At 40.4% G+C, this 17,709-nt stretch overlaps 1 protein-coding gene across 3 annotated transcripts in view; it reads right to left on the minus strand.

Moving 5' to 3' along the window:
• Positions 1-213: 213 nt before the first annotated feature.
• The window catches only part of HMG20A (high mobility group 20A), a 40,906-nt gene continuing 23,410 nt past the window's right edge, over positions 214-17,709 (minus strand). For all 3 annotated transcript variants that reach the window (XM_080626584.1, XM_080626585.1, XM_080626586.1), the window contains exons 3-11: positions 16,717-16,809; positions 14,512-14,659; positions 12,892-13,107; positions 10,599-10,731; positions 10,196-10,227; positions 7,298-7,373; positions 6,462-6,677; positions 5,409-5,552; positions 214-2,726 (exon numbers count right to left, since the gene is read on the minus strand). In XM_080626584.1, coding sequence (XP_080482710.1) covers positions 5,416-5,552; positions 6,462-6,677; positions 7,298-7,373; positions 10,196-10,227; positions 10,599-10,731; positions 12,892-13,107; positions 14,512-14,659; positions 16,717-16,805 — 1,047 coding nt within the window. In that variant the 5' untranslated portion in view covers positions 16,806-16,809 and the 3' untranslated portion in view covers positions 214-2,726; positions 5,409-5,415. The remainder of the gene's footprint in view (positions 2,727-5,408; positions 5,553-6,461; positions 6,678-7,297; positions 7,374-10,195; positions 10,228-10,598; positions 10,732-12,891; positions 13,108-14,511; positions 14,660-16,716; positions 16,810-17,709) is intronic.

The following is a 17,709-nucleotide window of genomic DNA, read 5'->3' on the forward strand; positions in this document are numbered from 1 at the left end:
TTTAATTACAAAAACATTGTACAGAAAACTTGGCATCTCAACAATTCCAAACACATTAGTCCAGCAAATGGATTCTGGTTTCATATATTCCTCTTACCACTGTTCTAAGTGACAACAGCATTTTATCCCACTCCCCTCCTTGACACCCACTTCATATTTTACCTTTTGTAATCAGCCAACACTGACAAATGTAAACTGAAGTGACACTCAGAAAACACTGGAAAGACAAAAGTCCATTTTTATAGGGTTAATCTATGTAAATGAGAAGCTTCTTAATGAGACAAAGCATCATCTGTCACATCATCGGTGAGCAAGAACTTAAGTCTTCCCCCAGATGCTTTAAGACAGGTATCACCTCCCCTCCTTCCTGGTGGGAAAAGGCAAGAGATTTGTCAGCTCCCAGCTAATACTATTGCCTTAAATTTCCTATCCCATAACACTTGCATGCTACTCAGCACAATGATCCATTAGCAGCATGCCACAAGCTGATAGCTGCATTGAATTTATGTAAGCAGGGGCAGCCTGCAGCCACCCGTATCTTATTTACAGTATGTGTATGTCACAGCCTGGAATTGCATCCTACTATCATATTACATAGTTATTTCTGGAGTCTTTATGGCATACAACTCCAAGTATTAGGTAAGATGCCACAAACCGAGTTTCAGGATTTTGTAAATCATCTTTTGGCTACGCAGTGCATTTTGGCTGCTTCAACAGAAGTCAAATATCACCAACTGTGGAAAACAAGGTACACAGAGGAGATGGGGAAGGTTGTTGGTGCTTCTTCTGGAGACATTAACAACCAGTAGGATTTTTTTCCCCACACGCAGGATTTGTTACAGAATCCACTAAAAACATTCACATCAACATCCGCTGTTCTCGTCCATGCTAAAGAAAGGGGAGGTCAATGCAGCAAATTGAGGTTCCTTTTGTGAAGTCTTGAAAATGAGACTGAGGACAAGAGAAAGGAGTTTCCTCCCTCAAGGAAGACTTGAATTTACATGGAAATCCTTGCTGCTTGGCTACAGCAATAAACCCATAAGCAAGCAGAGACCTGACATACAAGCTGTTGACCTGGAGATGGCTTCAGACAAGCGCAAAGTCCATGGGTAGAGTGTGGGAAAAGAAGAAATTGCTTTTCAATTTTCAGATACTTGTGTTACAGATACGTTAATGTGACGCTGACTGCAACACACTCTAGTAATGAAAGCAACCATCAATTCACAACAGGGGATCTTAAAGGTTTCTTGAGGAGGAGCAAGGAGATTGTCATGTGGAAGAAAGAGCATTTCAACCACCACCATAAAGCCCAGGGATGTCCAACAAATGCTCAGCCAAAGTCTGAATTAACAATTTGACAGGAACCAGAGGACAGCGAATGATTTGCGTAAGTTAGTGCAGACAGTGGGTGCCTTCATCTTCGACAGGAGGTGCAGCACAGCTCAGCAAGATTACAGACTGCAGCATGCACAGTTCTACTTGATGTAAGTGAAAGGCCATTTAGGTCACACTGGAACATAATACACTGAATGCTATAGGCTCCACAGGCTCTACTTAAACTGCACAAAAGGTGAAAGCACTTACAGGCTGTAATGTAGAATTCTGAGGGCTGCTATGTGGACCTAGCTGCTAATAACCTTCTCTGCTCTAATAATTCATGCAAAAATACATGTGCTGCTCCAAGGCATATTGCGTCCCAGCACTGTGATTTCAGGAAAAAAAATCCAGCAATCCCTCTGCCCATTTCCCTTTTTATAGAATACCACTCTCACCATGAGATCATCCTCTCAAAAACAAGGCAGTAACATTAAATTAGACTGAGCAACACATCAGAGCAAGGGCAAGCTTTGTGGTTTTAGTCTAAAATGGAGGTTCTTATTTTCCCTGCTGAGAACTACTAACATTTCACTTGCTATCTTGATTATCACTGACCTTTGTGGTAGCAAAATGTGCCACCAAACATTTAGAAGAGATAACGGGAGACCTTCACAGAAGAGCAGGATGCTTATGTGCAAGAGAGGTGACTGAAGAGAAGTCAATTTCTCCGTAGAAAGTCACAAAGCATCAAGCACAGATAGCAGGGAGCAGACTCACGTTGTAGAAGTTGCAGGCTAACACAAAAAAACCAAGATTCTGCTTAAGAAAAGCTTATATAAACCTAACAGGCAGGGTAGGACATGACAGTGTGCACCAAAGAAGACTGCCTGTTACAGCGGAGAACACAAGCGCTGCTGTCCAGTACTGCAAGTAGCAGGTAATAAGATCGAAAGAAGGAAAGTAAAGAGGAGGAAGGTAATCCCACAAGATAAACATGAAAAAAAGAAAAGACACCAGAAGACATTAGGCAATATAACACATCAAAGTTATTACTACAACACACAGGCTGACTTCATTTCACCAACTGTGAGATTCCACCTCCGTAGCCAGCCAGTCCACAAACGTACGCACCCTCACACCCAGCAAAAGGAGTAAGAAACTGAAGATTGCACAAAAGTTGCATGCCTTTAAATGCTTTCACAGAGGATAGTTCCAAGTGTTTAGTGGGTGGTGTTCGTGGCTTCTTAAGACCTTTTAATGCATTGAGATCTGTGCCTCACTGACAAATCACAAAGGCAGGGACCAGGACAAACCTGCAGTTCTGCCTCCCACCCCATGTCTTTCCCTCATGGCTTCTTATTCCACACTGGCCAAAAAAAATTTTGTAAAGCATCCCATGGGCATGAGACCTGCAGATGAAACAGAAAAATAAGTGTTAGAAGCCCTCAATCTGCCAGGACTAAACAGGCATCGTGACATCAGTTGTTAGACGATTTATCTGAAAACACAACATGAAGCAGCACAGCAAAGAAGCTACGGAGACAGAACCGTAACTTCCTCTTCTCCCTTACATACTGTTTGCACAAAGAAGTTCTCTTCACCATGCAGTACAGGAAACCAAAACCATTCGATGGTATAGTCAAGTAGGCAAGAAATGTACTAAGTACATTAGGACAATGTACTATGCCACCAAACCCACCCAGTTCTGTGACCTACAGTGGTTTTCAAGAGTATCATAATAAATATTTTTCCATGAAATTGATTTGTGACATGTCTCAACCACAAACAGAGCATTTAGTTGACAGAGAATATATTTAGGTGAATTAATATTATTCATATGCATGTTAATAACAGGACAATGATGAAGATAGTTTGCTGGTACAGTTTACTGGATGTCAACTGAACCTTTCTAGCCAAAGCTTGCCTCTTTTCCAGAGGGATTCTACTTTTCTCTAGGTTTGCATCCACTAAAGCCCAACCTTCTCCCTTCTAAGATGTTATCACAAAATGTAATCACTGCCAAGTGATCATCCCTGTAATTAATAGCCCTATGAATTACTTAATAATTATATCCAGTTACATGCATGTCTTTATATAATGAAACTAGGAGATTATTAATCACATTTTTAATTGCCTCATGCTGTTTTGCTGCTGGAAAGAGGGAAGGTATTGGTGGGAGGGGGAAGAAGGGAACTGAGTCCTAATTTTCAACTATAAAGTAGAAGGAAGAATCCTAAAGCAAGAATTCTTTTATCCAAACAAATCACAGCTGAATCCGGTTTATCCAAGAAAAAAATATTCACATTTTTAGGAACATGGACATTGTCCATCATTTAGGAAATATGAATCTGCCTGACATGGGAACCAAAGTCTAGGTTTTAGTAGCCTTGAGATACAATTTTTCTGGCAAGGTGCTTAAAGGACAAACATCTGCTTGAGGGCCTGGCAAACCCTTCTAATAACTGATTGATGAGAAACTGCTTTCCCTCTTATGTTCTGTAAAAGCTTCCCATCCCCCGGTTCTCCTTCTGAGCTCAAGTGCTAATTGAAAACAGTATCCGAAAATGAGGAGGTTGATGAGCTACTGCAAAATCCCAGACCTGGATCGACAAGCTGTTCCCTTCATAAATAGCAGCAGTAAAGGCACTTCTTTATTCTGCTGGGAGCTCAGTCATCTCTTAGAACTATAGCCCGTTCCATCTGGCTACCCTCTGGAAGGACAATGATCTTTTAGCTTAAGCCACACTATAATGGCGAATGTGTAATTAACTGTTCTACAGAGTATCACAAAAGGTCAGACATAGAAAGGATGAAAAGCCCTGTCTTCGCATTTGCAGATGGCACAACACGGCTTTATTTGCATTTCTAAGCACTAGCCAAGACATGTACAGTAGATCTCTACATAATAAATGCCTGAAGAATGCAGGTATGCACATAGTTAAAATAGAAGTAGGCAAAATCCTAATGGCTGTCTAGTGCTGTGCATCACAGGGGAAGTAGGGGAGTAAGTAACGTGGGAACTGCAAAGCAGCACAGTAATGCAGAAAGACTGGTATCTGTTGCTTTGTTTTTCTACTCAGTCCCCATTAGTTTTCTAAGCTGCTAAGCAGAAGGAAAAATACAGAATCATGAGCTCAGTAATAACCTACATGTAAAGCTACATGATCATTAGTCTCAGCAAATGCTACATATAGCCTGAACCACACATCAGTGCTTCTTTTCCATCTAAACCTTCGTAACCAGAAGAGCTTTACTACAGGTGCTCCAAAGCAGGTAGTTGTAGGGCATTTTCAGATCATAACAGAGTCGAGTTCACCTGTAAGCTCTTCAAACAGAATTTCTCTGTGACCATGAGATTCTACAATTAATGGAGAAGAGAAGGCTGCGTGGAGACCTCATAGCAGCCTTCCAGTATCTGAAGGGGGCCTACAAGGATGCTGGGGATGGACTATTCATCAGGGACTGTAGTGGTAGGACAAGGGGTAACGGGTTCAAACTGAAACAGGGGAAGTTTAGATTGGATCTAAGGAAGAAATTCTTTACTGTGAGGGTGGTGAGGCACTGGAATGGGTTGCCCAGGGAGTTTGTGAATGCTCCATCCTTGGCGGTGTTCAAGGCCAGGTTGGATGAGGCCTTGGGTGACATGGTTTAGTGTGGGGTGTCCCTGCCCACGGCAGGGGGGTTGGAACTAGATGATCTTAAGGTCCTTTCCAACCCTAACTATTCTATGATTCTATGATTGTTCAGATATCCTTACTCAAAGAAGGAATCCTCTTCTAAGTCAGTCACCCTCCTCCTTTTTGTACACCATTCTCCCAGTATTCTTATTCACCTTACATGAGTACAATGAGTAATGGGACAAACAGGTCTTTATGTCTTTATACAAAAGATCTTGGAGCTAAGGCAAATTTCAGAACCCTTTAATACTGATGGGTATTTCCAACCTCATTTGATTTTCATTAGGTCAACCTACTGCTGGGGCTTTGAGGAAGCAACCGTTTTCATTGTACAATAATGATGATTGACACAAGAATCAGCATCAGAGGTACAGAACAGATGCCAACAACAGCAGCCTAAGAGCAAACACTTACCCAGTCACTAGCGTTCAAGTCTGTTCACCACGTCCCGAACTGTGGCGATGAGGTTCTCATTCTCCTGGGGGTTAGCCATAACAATATTGTGCAACCTGTTCATGTAGGAATCAATAGTTTCCATCGTGGGTGTTTCCCCGCTACCTACAGTTAACACAGTAACATGAGCCATGGAGTATTCAGATGACTGCAGCAAAAATTCCATAAAGTTAAGACTATGCTAAGGGCAATTTGTGCCAACATGGAAACTGTTATACGAAGTGGTTTTTGCCATGCACCACCTCTTGTGACAGATTCTGTAAGACTATGTTTGCCTGACTCCACAAAGTGAGTAGTTCCAAGGACATCAGGACTAACAAAGCAGGTTTTCTTTGATTTGGGCCTCATAGTTGATTATAACAAACTCTTTCAGATGGGCCCTCATAATATCTAAGTGGATTCCCTGGCACCTGACAATACAGATGCAGCCTTTCTTTTAGTCCAGGAACTTGCAAGTTCCATCTTTTCCACTTAGTAACATCTTCACAAAGCAAGTGAAGGAGAGCAAGGACAGAATATGTGTCTCTCTTTATTAGGAAGAGAAGTATGAAATAAAAATAAAAAAGGCCATGTTGAAATAAATCACTTGCACTAGATGTTCCCCTGCATGAATAATGTTCAGATTTCATTACCTATAGGAATGTTCAGGGGAAGTTCAGGTTGGATACAAGGAAGAAGTTCTTTACTGTGATGGTGCTGAGGCGCTGGAACAGACTGCTGGAAGAAGTGGTAAATGGTGCACCCCTGGCAGTGTTCAAGGCCAGGCTGGACAGAGCCTTGGGTGACATAGTTTAGTGTGAGGTGTCCCTGCCCATGGCAGGGGGTTGGAACTGAATGATCTTAAGGTCCTTTCCAACCCTAACTATTCTATGATTCTAACAGAACTAAGGCTCAGAAACAGCCAGGACCATAGAACTACACCAGCAGGCCATACATTGTAAATTCACAGCACTGTATAAACATCACAAGTAAAGTTCAGTACATCAGACAGTCCTAAGGGAAAAAGAGTCTCACCTGGTAGTGGGACTCCAGCAAAGCTGGTTGTGAGCGCTTGGCGTAAGGTCTCCAGATGCTGCTGCAGCACTGTGTTGCGGCTCCGCTCCTGTATCACATCCACCTCCAGTTTCTCCACGGCAGTACGCATGCTCTCCACATGCTTCTGCAGAGCAGCATTCCTCTCCTCAAACTCCATGTTGGACTTACGCAGCTGCCGCAGCTCAGCTTCTCGTGCTGTGAATATCAACCCATTCCCATGTAGTCAAAAAAACTATAGAAGCAGGTATCTACGGTTTGTAGGCAATGAAGCTGAGTGCTCTGGAGTGCTAAACTGATGACTACAAATGGTGCAGTTTTGGTTTATAGGTGAAAAAGCATCATATCATGGAGTGCTGATAGTGCCTACAGTAGTACTATTTCATTTCTAGAGATAGATAAATTAGAAGACATTCAAAGCATCAGAGTAGAAGTGAATAGGGCAATTGATTAGGCAGGAAGACTGCAAGACTGATTTCAAATGCATTCAGTACGACATAGCTTAGCTACATCTTCAGTATTTCTTAATCCTATAGAACAGCAGATCCAGCTTAGACTCGACGGAATAACAGCAAGTGGAGCTTAAACATCAAAAACATGCTTCAAGAAGAATAGCTTTGGAAGACAAAGCCAGGAAAACTGCTTTTGCAGCCATTGTGGTTTTACAGAGGTAAGGTAGTATCAGAAACACTGATCAACTGTATTCAAGTCATTACTTGAGAGCTGAGACTGGAGAATGCAAGGACCCTTGAGCTGCACAGAACCTGGCAAAAACCTTGGAAAAGCAAAGACAAGGCCCTGCAGAAGTTTTAACTTACCTTTACTATGATTCAAGAACTCTTCTGTGAAGATTGGAATATCAAAAACAGATCTCTCCTTCGTATCTGCTTCTTTCTACAAAAGAAAGAGTAATACACAGCTAAATACTGCTAGTTTTCAGGAATGCAGGAAATTGCTTTGATCAAGAAAACAAAGAGAAGAAAGACCAAAAACTGAGGCAGCTAAAGAGGAGCTGGCTGGCTGGCTGGAAGACACTTCCAGCTCCTAGCAAAGAAGGCCAAAGGACAGGCCTCAGCTTTTTTAGATATAAGTTTGGCTTTTAAGATATAACCAAATAACATTTTCAAGAAATATAACATACTAAAATATACCCTTTCACCCTAATGACATTATATATCTGAATCATTCTGTTTTAAAACTATCAGAATTCATTTTTGTTTTCCACTGGAAAACATTCCATCATCAACCAACTGACACATGCTGAAATAGTCTAGACAAGAATATCAACAATCAGGAGATAAAGCAAGATAAAACTTTTTGAATAGGAGGCAATCAAAACACTCAATCATAAAGTTTTGATTACCTCCTATTGAAAAGGCCCAGGGTGCTCAGGTTGCACAGCATTTTATCATCCCCCCAGTCAAAAGAGAACCGAAATCACTGTTTTTATCATTTGCCTGAAATAAGGTTGGGATGCTCCCAGAGTGTCAATAATAGCATTCCCATCTGGTTATTAAAACTGAGGTTGATCTTTAGAGGTTCCAGAACAAATCAGACTTGAAATTCTTAGAGCCATGGTGAAGTGTGGTAGAGAGAAAGCTGAGATTTTGATGGGGTTTAAGCTCATCCTTCCTTGTATATGGTTAGATGCAGACAATATAAGGAACAGATAAAATAAATACACTACTTCATAAAAAAAAAAAATATATATATTCTCAGAGTAGATGGCTTTCTTCTTGTGTTCTCATACTACAGCAGCCATTTTCCTGTCTTCAAAGGTTGCAGATACAACCAGGCAATGCCTAATCTCCTTCACATGTGTGTGTGTCCCTTAAAATCTTGCCAGTGAGATGTTGTGTAACGGACTGCACGAAGCTAAACCTACTCTGAATCAAACAGGGTGAGGAAAGCAGCAATAACAGAACAATGGAGAACAATTAATAATGGCTGGGGCACTGCTGATGACAATAGTTCTAAGGGCACATTGCTATGTGTCATACTTATGAAATCAGGATTTCATGCCCAGAGATGAGCTCATTGAGACAGTGTCTCCATGCTTTTAATGACTATATTTGCCTATTAAAAGTTTCTTCTCACCTTCCCAAGCTTCATCCCTTTGTTATTTTTTATTATGAACCATATTTGAATTATGCATTGCAATTATTTTTGGAGGTCATCTCTATACACAGTATTTAAAATTAGTTCTACACTGATACATAGAAACTAATCATGACCACCTAAACAGAGCGAGGGGAGAAGGAAAGGTTTCTTTGACCTTATTTTCTTTTATTCTCAAGAAGTAATTTAATCAGATTGTACCTAATCACAAGCACGATAATAGCCAACGTGGGTAACGGAAACCAGCAAGACAAAGGGCTTTAGTCTTGCTTCCAATAACAACTTGAGTATATACTTCTAAAAGCAATCTAAATCTTTTCTGCTCATTTCTTGCCTGTGCAGGATTATAACACTTGAATCCCTTGCTGAGAAGATGTGAAAGCCTATCAGGTGATAAACACATAGAATTTTGTAATATAAAGGTGAAAACTGCTAAGCAAAAACTCAGGCTTTCATAAGAGGATGCCAGCCTAACATGTTGCCAGCTCAACTGTGTAATAACTATCCGATGAAGCTTAAAAGTCCCACGGTGTATGGAGAACACCTTTTAAACTGGATTTATTATGCGAGATTTCAGCAATGATGGCTTGAGTTAGCAGGATGAGAGCTAAGACTCCGAATTTGTAGTCTGCCATCTGTATCACTTAAAGGTTATGTAAACATCACAGTCAACCTACAACTTCAGTAACTTGGTTTTGCATAATTAAAGGCAAACTTTGATTCTGTGACTACAGAATCAGAAATCTGAGGGACCAGGTAGTTCTAAAGATTAATCTTACTGCAGGTACTTCCTTTAAGAGTTAATAAAAAGCTTATAAAAAACATGCTACCAAAGCATCTTCCTGGAAGTGAAACTTATTTTTCTTGAAGTAGACAAGACCAGAAGTTGCCTCTCAGCAGCACCCAGCCTTGTCATGTTGTCACGAACAAATTATAAAGCAACTTGATTGCTTTCCTGAGGCAAAACGTCTCACAAAGAAAAACAGATCTTTCAGAAAGGCCTATTGCTTTCAAGTGAAGAGACTGTGTATAAACAAGATTCTTCATTGCTTTTTCTTTGCAATTCATTGGTAACCACGAAAGAAACTCTGTGGCCCTAAGTAATACAACTGGAGAAAACTTCAGCACTTCAAGCGGAGAGATACCATAGTCAGCCAGGATGCACTGTGATATGTCTCATCAGCTAAAGCATAGGCATCTTATCTCCAGACATTATTACTGTTCTCCAGTATTTCCATTTGCAAAGGGGAAGGCAGGAGCAGATGCAAGTCAGAAATCTCCCAATGATAAATCTCCACTGATTTATTTAGCATTATAAAACACATTTATGTTTTAAGGGTACCCTACACTCCCACTTACTCGTCTATCATTTGTACCTGTCCAGGACTTACTAAGTTTAGTTTTCATCATACTACTGTGAACACAAAAGTACTCAGTTGTATCTAACTTTTGATCAAAAACTGCATAGGAAGAATTCACACTCTAAACCTCTGATGAGGGTTTTCAACTGGCATAAACTGGCTTTGATTGACTTTACTAGAAATTTCTGTCATCTGAAAATCTACCTACTGGTGCAAAGGTAGAATGCAGAGGTTTACCTCATGATCATGGGCTGGCTGTCTTGCTCCATCTGAAAAATTGAAACCAAACAAGAAATACACTGTATTTGAGATAACAAGAACCAAATAATTCAAGCAGTTACACAACCATAATTATACAACTGTTACAGACAGGACTCTTGTGCAGCTTTCCTAATAAGTCACATAAAAACTGCGTCTAATTTTGATGCCTTTAATGCTCATCCTTCAACACAATGTAGATACAGTTGGATTTACATAAATCTAATCACTTTACACACAGCTGATGCAAATGCCATAGAAAGAACACATTCTCTTTTTAACAAGCTTTTAAATCAAAGGCTTTAATCTATGCCAGGCTAAATAACTCGCTGGGAATCTTCTATTGCCCTAGGTAGGCACACATTTTTCTCCCATTCAATACCTTGTCTGTGTGATTTGCCTTTTTGTCTGTCCTGCGCTTTCCTGCTGAAGACTTTGTAGGCTTCAGTCTTCTGATACTGCTCCAGCTCCCGCATGTAACGCTCCTTATCTCTATCTGCTTCATCAAGGTATCGCTGAAACAGAAAAGTCCAAGAGTTTCAGGGAGTTCCCCCCCCCTTCAGGAGGAAGGCAAGAAAAACAACTTGTCAGATGAAGTGCTGATCCATTTCACCTACGCAAACAGGAAAGGAGTGAAGAAACAACGAGAACATATGCAACATGCAAAGACAGAAGATTTCTGGATAAAACCACTGTATTCTGGTGTCCTGTTTTCTCTCTTTTTTAATTCAAATCACTATCCTGTTAAGTTTTTTTTTTGTTAAAGGTGTAAGTAACCTGCTACCAAGCTACTCAACTGAGTAATACCTACACATTATAGATCAAATACTTAAGAACTGTGTCTGGGATTAAGTGCCACCAAACAAGAATACCTTAACAGGTCATGCTTTAAGGTTCAGATCTGTAACAGTGGGATTCCAATACATTGTTTTGATGCCCCACAAACAAAAAGCACTTCTACAACCACACACTTTGCCCACCTGAGAGGTGAACAAAACAGCATGGCTATTGGAAAAGAGTAGCATAGAGATGCAAGAGTCTAGGAGATACCAATGTAGGCTACATGCATCCAGGTTGAAAGTAATTACTTTTTTTTCTAGTCTGAAGATACTTCACACATTTGCATAACAGAATAACCTTAACTGGAGAACTAAAAACCATTTAAGGAGTGGTCAGAACACTGATCCTGTCAAGAAAAAAGCTGCCCTCCCATTTATTTCCCCGCAATGAGTTTAAAAATCAGTGGCAGTTAAATATTAAATCAGAGCGAACCTCAGTCACCTGCTATCCCTTTTATTTTCATTAAGTTATCCTAACAGTACACATAATTGACCCTGCTGAGGACACTGTTAAAGTTCTGGATTGGGTGCAGATTTGGTGAAGCACTGCTTTTGGACTCTGTATTCTTCCATAAGACATTAATTCTTCTTTTCAAGCTCTATCAATGTGCTGCTGAAAGAGCGCAGTAACAGTTAACAGTTAAAAGCACAAGTTTTTACCTCCTTAACTTGTGTTTTGGATGGACTGGTTTGAATCGGAAAGAATGAGTTCTGCTGCACTACCTGTTAGTAGATGACATAGGTTTTCTAGTGCATATCTCTATATCTCATTAGATTTTACCCCATACAGGGAAATCAGACAACTGATTATGAGGATGTTTGCTTTATGACTATATTAATGGCCTTTTTCTAGGGGAGACTCATTATTTGGTGAGCCCAGTCAGCTCAACTGACCTGTCCTATGCTCACCAAATACAAAGGGAAGCAGCAAGACTCCAGGACTGGAACAGAAGAAACGTGAAACTGTGCTTTAGCTACTGCTTTGCTGCACCAATCTAACTGGCAGGCAGACATGGATGGCAAGACAACCATTAGCAATAACAAGATCCACTCCAGGAGGAGTAGCTAGATCCAGCATTGCCTTGGTCTTCATTCACAGATCAGGCAGTACAGAAAGCCACAGCAGTCCCAATTAGAGGACATCACATTCTGACTGAAAGATGGGGAAAAATAGCCAAACCACCTTTTCCTGAGGTATGCAGAAAGTAGAACACATAACTCTCGCTAACCCATCCACCATACACTTGCCAACTTCCTTTCTAGGGCTAGCATTACTTTACTGTGTAGAAGTTCACTCAGGTTAGCCACCTCCCTCAGTAATCTGTCCTTTCAAGTCTGCTTGTCTGAGTAAGACACCAGATGTTTGTATACACTGAGGAGTTTGTAAAATAAGCAAAACTGAGAAATCCTTCACACAGCTCTGAAATCCTGCCAAGTTCTCCTCAGCCACAGTGAATAAATACCTGCTCCATCCTTCCAATGGTTTTGCCCTTGGAAACTACTAGGTCTCAGCTGTATTTCAATTAGGTACAGCAGAGTTACATCCAGATGAATCACATAAACTGTGAGATGTCTCACTAGAGCAATCCCCCTGTTCTGAATATATTCTGGCACTATCTAGAGGACACAGCTCTCCTCGAGTCACACCTGGGATGAGGTGCTATGGCCCTATCAGGGTTTATTATTTGAACTCTGGAGAAAACATGCCCCTTTGTTTTGAAACATATCCCTAAACACAACTTTAATCAAAAGCCTATGTTAACTTCCTCACTAAACAACAATATTCCCATTTAACAGTAATCATAATCCATGAAGAAAAAGGGAGTTTAATGGTACCCGTTTCTCCTCAGGAGGCAGCTTACTCCATTCATTGCCCAGCATCCTGGTGATCTCTGGGAAAGGGACTTCAGGCCTCTTCGCTCGAAGCTGCTCCCTACGCTCATTCATGAACCGCACATACCCTGTGAGGGGGGATTTGGGGGCATTGGTGTCCCTAAGGGGTTTCTTCCTCTTTCTCCCTTTGGCCCAGCCTCCTCGTTTAGTTCTTTGCTGCTGCAAAATGAAAACAGAAGAAAATTCAGACTGAAGGAAAAGAACCTCCAAAAGGAATAAATATTCATGTCTCAAACATTTTCAGCAGGAGTATGTTGCTGCAATACATCCTCTCCACGGATGTAAATTTCTCATCTTCCTTTAGAACAAGCCTGACTTTGCTGCTCTAAGCAAAGCCAAAGTCTCATTGTGAAAAGCTCTAAGTTGTTTGCAGTATCCCATGGTCCACAGGGACAACAAAACAACATTTGCATCAACTTCTTATTGCAAAACCAGCAGGATTAATAACCCATGAAATTATCATCCCAGCTAATGTAACAAACACTGGGTTTGTCGGCTGGTTGTGGGTTTGGTTGGGGTTTTTTTATCAATTATTCTCCCATTCCCTCCCCCAAAGTCATTTCCCTCTCTCATGTCTGCAGAGATTCTGTGTATCAGTTAACAACTGTTAACTAGTTATTTTGCCCCTTCCACAACTTTTGCCTTTGTGCATTATGTGCCAAAAGCGTGGGTGAAAAGACAGTATGCAGGCTTTTCTATTCTAACCCATTTTGTATCCTTTCTTTCCCACTGATCACCTCCAATAGAGAGATCAACAAACTCCAAAGGAGGGAACATCATAAAATTTGCCTGTAGCATACTGTGAGCTCACAGGAATAACATAATTACCACTCATCCTCTTGGCTTCATACTGCTACTACAGCAATCTCTGGACAATGCTATTTTCTTATGCTGTGTACATACAAGTATTTTAGTACTTCTAATCGCTCCCCAGATCCGCATGTTCCTGCCATCATGTTAGTTTTAATTTCCTTTCTGGAATTCTACTCATTCCTTAATTAAACAAGGACCTTCCAGCTGAAACAAACAACAAGGAGGAATATCAAATGCATCAATTAAAAAACCACCAAACCCACTTTCTTATCAAACTTCATCTCTTTCATGATTTAGTCAAAAAAAAAAAATAAAAAAAAAAATAAAAAATCAGTGCATGATAGTGTACAAGGTATAGTCTAAAGTAGGAAGCACAACGCTTTCAAAGACATCATTTACTCCCAGAAGAGTACAATGGTCTCACTCCTGATTCACAAGAGATAAAGTAGGTTGTGACAGTTGAGTATGTAGTCTTCAGAAAAAGCCAGAGTGCAGCACAAGTCTGTGGAGCTGCTGGCTAAGCTAGAGACACATGAGCTGTTCTCTGCACGCTGACTGCCAGCTTTCTGTGTGGCTGGCTCTGTGCTGTTGTGCAGCACAGGAGAAAACTAGAGAGAACCACAAGATGAAAATGGTAAAGGGATGAAAATTTGTGATCCCATCCAAAGACATCTGAGTAGGTAAGACAAACTGCAATGACAGAACTCCATGGTTTTGCTTCAATGAGAAGTCACTATTATGTCATCTCACCTCCTCCTCAGGCTTCTGCTCAGTGTTTTCAGCAGTATTAGAGGACTCATTTTGCAGCTGCTGAACCTGGGACAAATCCTCCACCAAATCTGGGTTATTCACAGACTGTGAAGTTCCACCAGTGAATGAACTCTCAGAATGAGCTAGTCTGGAAAAGCACATAATAGCAAAAGAAAATACAAAAATTAAGCATCACATTGCTAAATCACTTCCTCCCTAATCTAAAACATGCAAAAAATGTTGCAAATATATTCAGTTCTTACACTAGCAAGAAAAAAAACCCTATCTGATAGAGTCATTTTTGAAGAACTCGCTGTTCCATTCAAGCAACTATTTTAACTACCATAGTTACTGTGGACTTTAAAAGACAGTTTGATTTTTAAAGTGTTATCCTGTCTCAGAAATCAGAAAGCATGGATCTGTGCTTCTTCAAGAATACCTTAAGGAATTTAAAATGAATGATTCCACCTTCTACCAACATACACCTCTCTGGATGCATTTAATATATATTTCTTCACAAATACACTTAGAGGATTGTGGTTGTGTATGATTTTGGATGGAATATCATTCAACATTATCTCATGTTGATACATGAGGGTATTTAAAGCATAAACACAACTGGCTCCCAAAAGGCTCCCGAATGGCCACTATTTGATTCTGCTGCAAGAGCTGTATCCATCAACCTTACTCCAGGAAAGGGCAAGTTGTCTGGAAGCAAAAATAAACCCAAAAGGCAAGCATGCAGGAATAGTTCTGAAGATGAGATGAGCACATATAGACAGAGATGAGCACATATTTTGGGGCAACAACCCCAAAGTCATTCTCAATATTTCATTCGGTAGGTAAATTCACGTAAGATTTTGGGACTCTCATTCTAATCCCTTCTTAGGCCAGGCTAAAGGTTACTTGGCCTTGCCCAGTTGCATTTATGAAAATTACTAGAACAGAAGCATTTGCTTCTAGTCTAGCCTGTTCATTTACTCAGATCTACAGCTGCTTACATGCATGCCAAAGTTTAAATATTCAAAATAATCATTCCCGTTATGTACAATACCGCTATAGAAAATTGAGATATAGTAACAGAATTGTTAGTTGAAAGCCTACAGGAAAATTTGTCTTCCATAGAGAGAACAGCGTTTTTTCATTACTCACTATAATCAGCAATTGTGGCATAATTACCAGTAAAGACGCAAGCACTGGGGAGAGCCATGCCTGACTTTCAGGTATCAGATTGAGTTCCTACTACTAACAAGTAGGGAGGGAGAAAGGGAACAAAATGTGCGTACTCCTGTAAGTTAACTACATTTGGTAGTGGCAAAAGCAAATGGAACAATACTGCCTCTCAGAATCACTGCTGCGGTTTGAAGAACGTTTTGGGAAGCAGGGAAGCTTTCTAAACTACACACAGAGGAAAAACTTCAATGTTGTGCAGCCATTTGCAGCAAAAGCTGATGAAACCTCATTCAACACCTTAATACCTCCTAAACACAAACCTAATTTAAACATGCACCTCTCATTTGGCACCAGCAAGTCTAAAGTCCCAGATATGTAAATCTGAACTCAGCCCTCCTTGAAGTAAACATGTCTATATTGATTTTACAGGGTTTTACCTGCCTGCAAAGTCTGAATGTTATTGCTTGGTGCAATTACAGAACAGAAAAGAAACATCAAGAATCAAAACACAGCAAGAATCCCATGAATTTCTAAAAGACAGCTCCTTTTGTCATTGTGAGTTTTAAAGAGGCCATTGTCTCAATCTGTAAAAGCAGAGTCAGTCTGACAGAAATGAAAGATCACTTCCTCAGGGATTTTCCGAGATCAGTGATGAATACTGTATCTTTAATAGAAATAATTTATCTAGCAGGGATCACTGTAGCCAACAGATTACCCTCCCCTCTCTGCCCCCATGATGCTGCCTAAACCTGTCTTAAAGACTGAAATCCTAGGAATGCAAAATTTAAAGAATAAGATGTTAAAGAGAAGTTTGTGATCCTTTCCATTAGTTCAGAAGAGGCCTGGTTTCTCCTAAACAAAGTCCTGCGATGTTCTGTCAAGGCCAAGGCAGTGTTGTTGGATTTCTTTTTGTAGGGTTTATTTGAGGTTTTTTTACTTACTTAGAATGCCCTCCTCCCACTGAAACAGTTTCCCCAGCAAATCTGGAGATAGGATCTCTCAACTGAAGGTTAAAAAGTAATAGTTGCTTACCCGGTTACAGTAATTTCACTACCTTCCTTAGACCCATCTTCATCTGTAAAAAGAGGAGGAAGGTTGGAGCCAGCCACCAAGTTCTCCATACCTCTGGTAAAATAAAAGAACCAAAAGTTAATTATAAGTTTATTATCTCACTGTTTCCCTTCAGCAGCACTTCAGTTTAAACATCACAACATATCACTGGCCATAAACCAACTAGCCTGTCAGAGCTGGTTGGCCTCAGCACAGATCCTACGGGCAGCTATGCTTGAGGTCAGAGAAGAAAGACCATAAATGATGCTTCAGTTCAGAGTTTCCTTCTTAACTGAGCCAGTCTTACAGTGGTGCTGGAAATCACACTGTAGCACTGTGGTTTAGCCCTTGAGAGATATTTTCATTCATCATACCCAGCACAGATGTACACAGATCCCCTCTTCCAAACCAAGTTCCTGTTCATCCTCTACTGCATACCCTCACCGGGAGGTTTCTGTGTTGACCCCGACAGAAAACTGAAACTAAGCCCCCCCACAAGTTTCAAATGAAGATAGTATTTGAGAATTCCTTATCCACATTTTCACAATATACCTACGCACGCAGTTGAGTGTTACTGCTAAGTAAGAGAACACAGCACTGTTATCTAGACTGCTTTAAGCTTCGACTCCCATACAACAGTTCCAGAAGCAAGCAGTTTAAGGCACAATGTACTTCTCATTCAATACAAACTGTTCCCAAGTGAGAATTAGTTTCTTTTGTATCCTTGTAGATAAGAAATCCAAAGAATAATTAAGTTTATTCATCCTCTTTCTTACTAAAATACAGACCTGTTGTATTTTAGGAAAAAAGAATCTCCCAAAAGCCCTAACAAATTCACTCTGTGATTATAAGTTGCAGTTTCAGCCCATTTTAAAAGGCCATACCAGTTAACTTTACATTCCTTCAGTTTAAAAGCCACCTTTGATGAGCTAGCGGATATTCAACTGGAGTATTGTTATCCCTTTCAGCTACTAT

This window comes from Psittacula echo (genome assembly GCF_963264785.1).
Source record: "Psittacula echo genome assembly, chromosome: 10".
NCBI lineage: Eukaryota > Metazoa > Chordata > Aves > Psittaciformes > Psittacidae > Psittacula > Psittacula echo.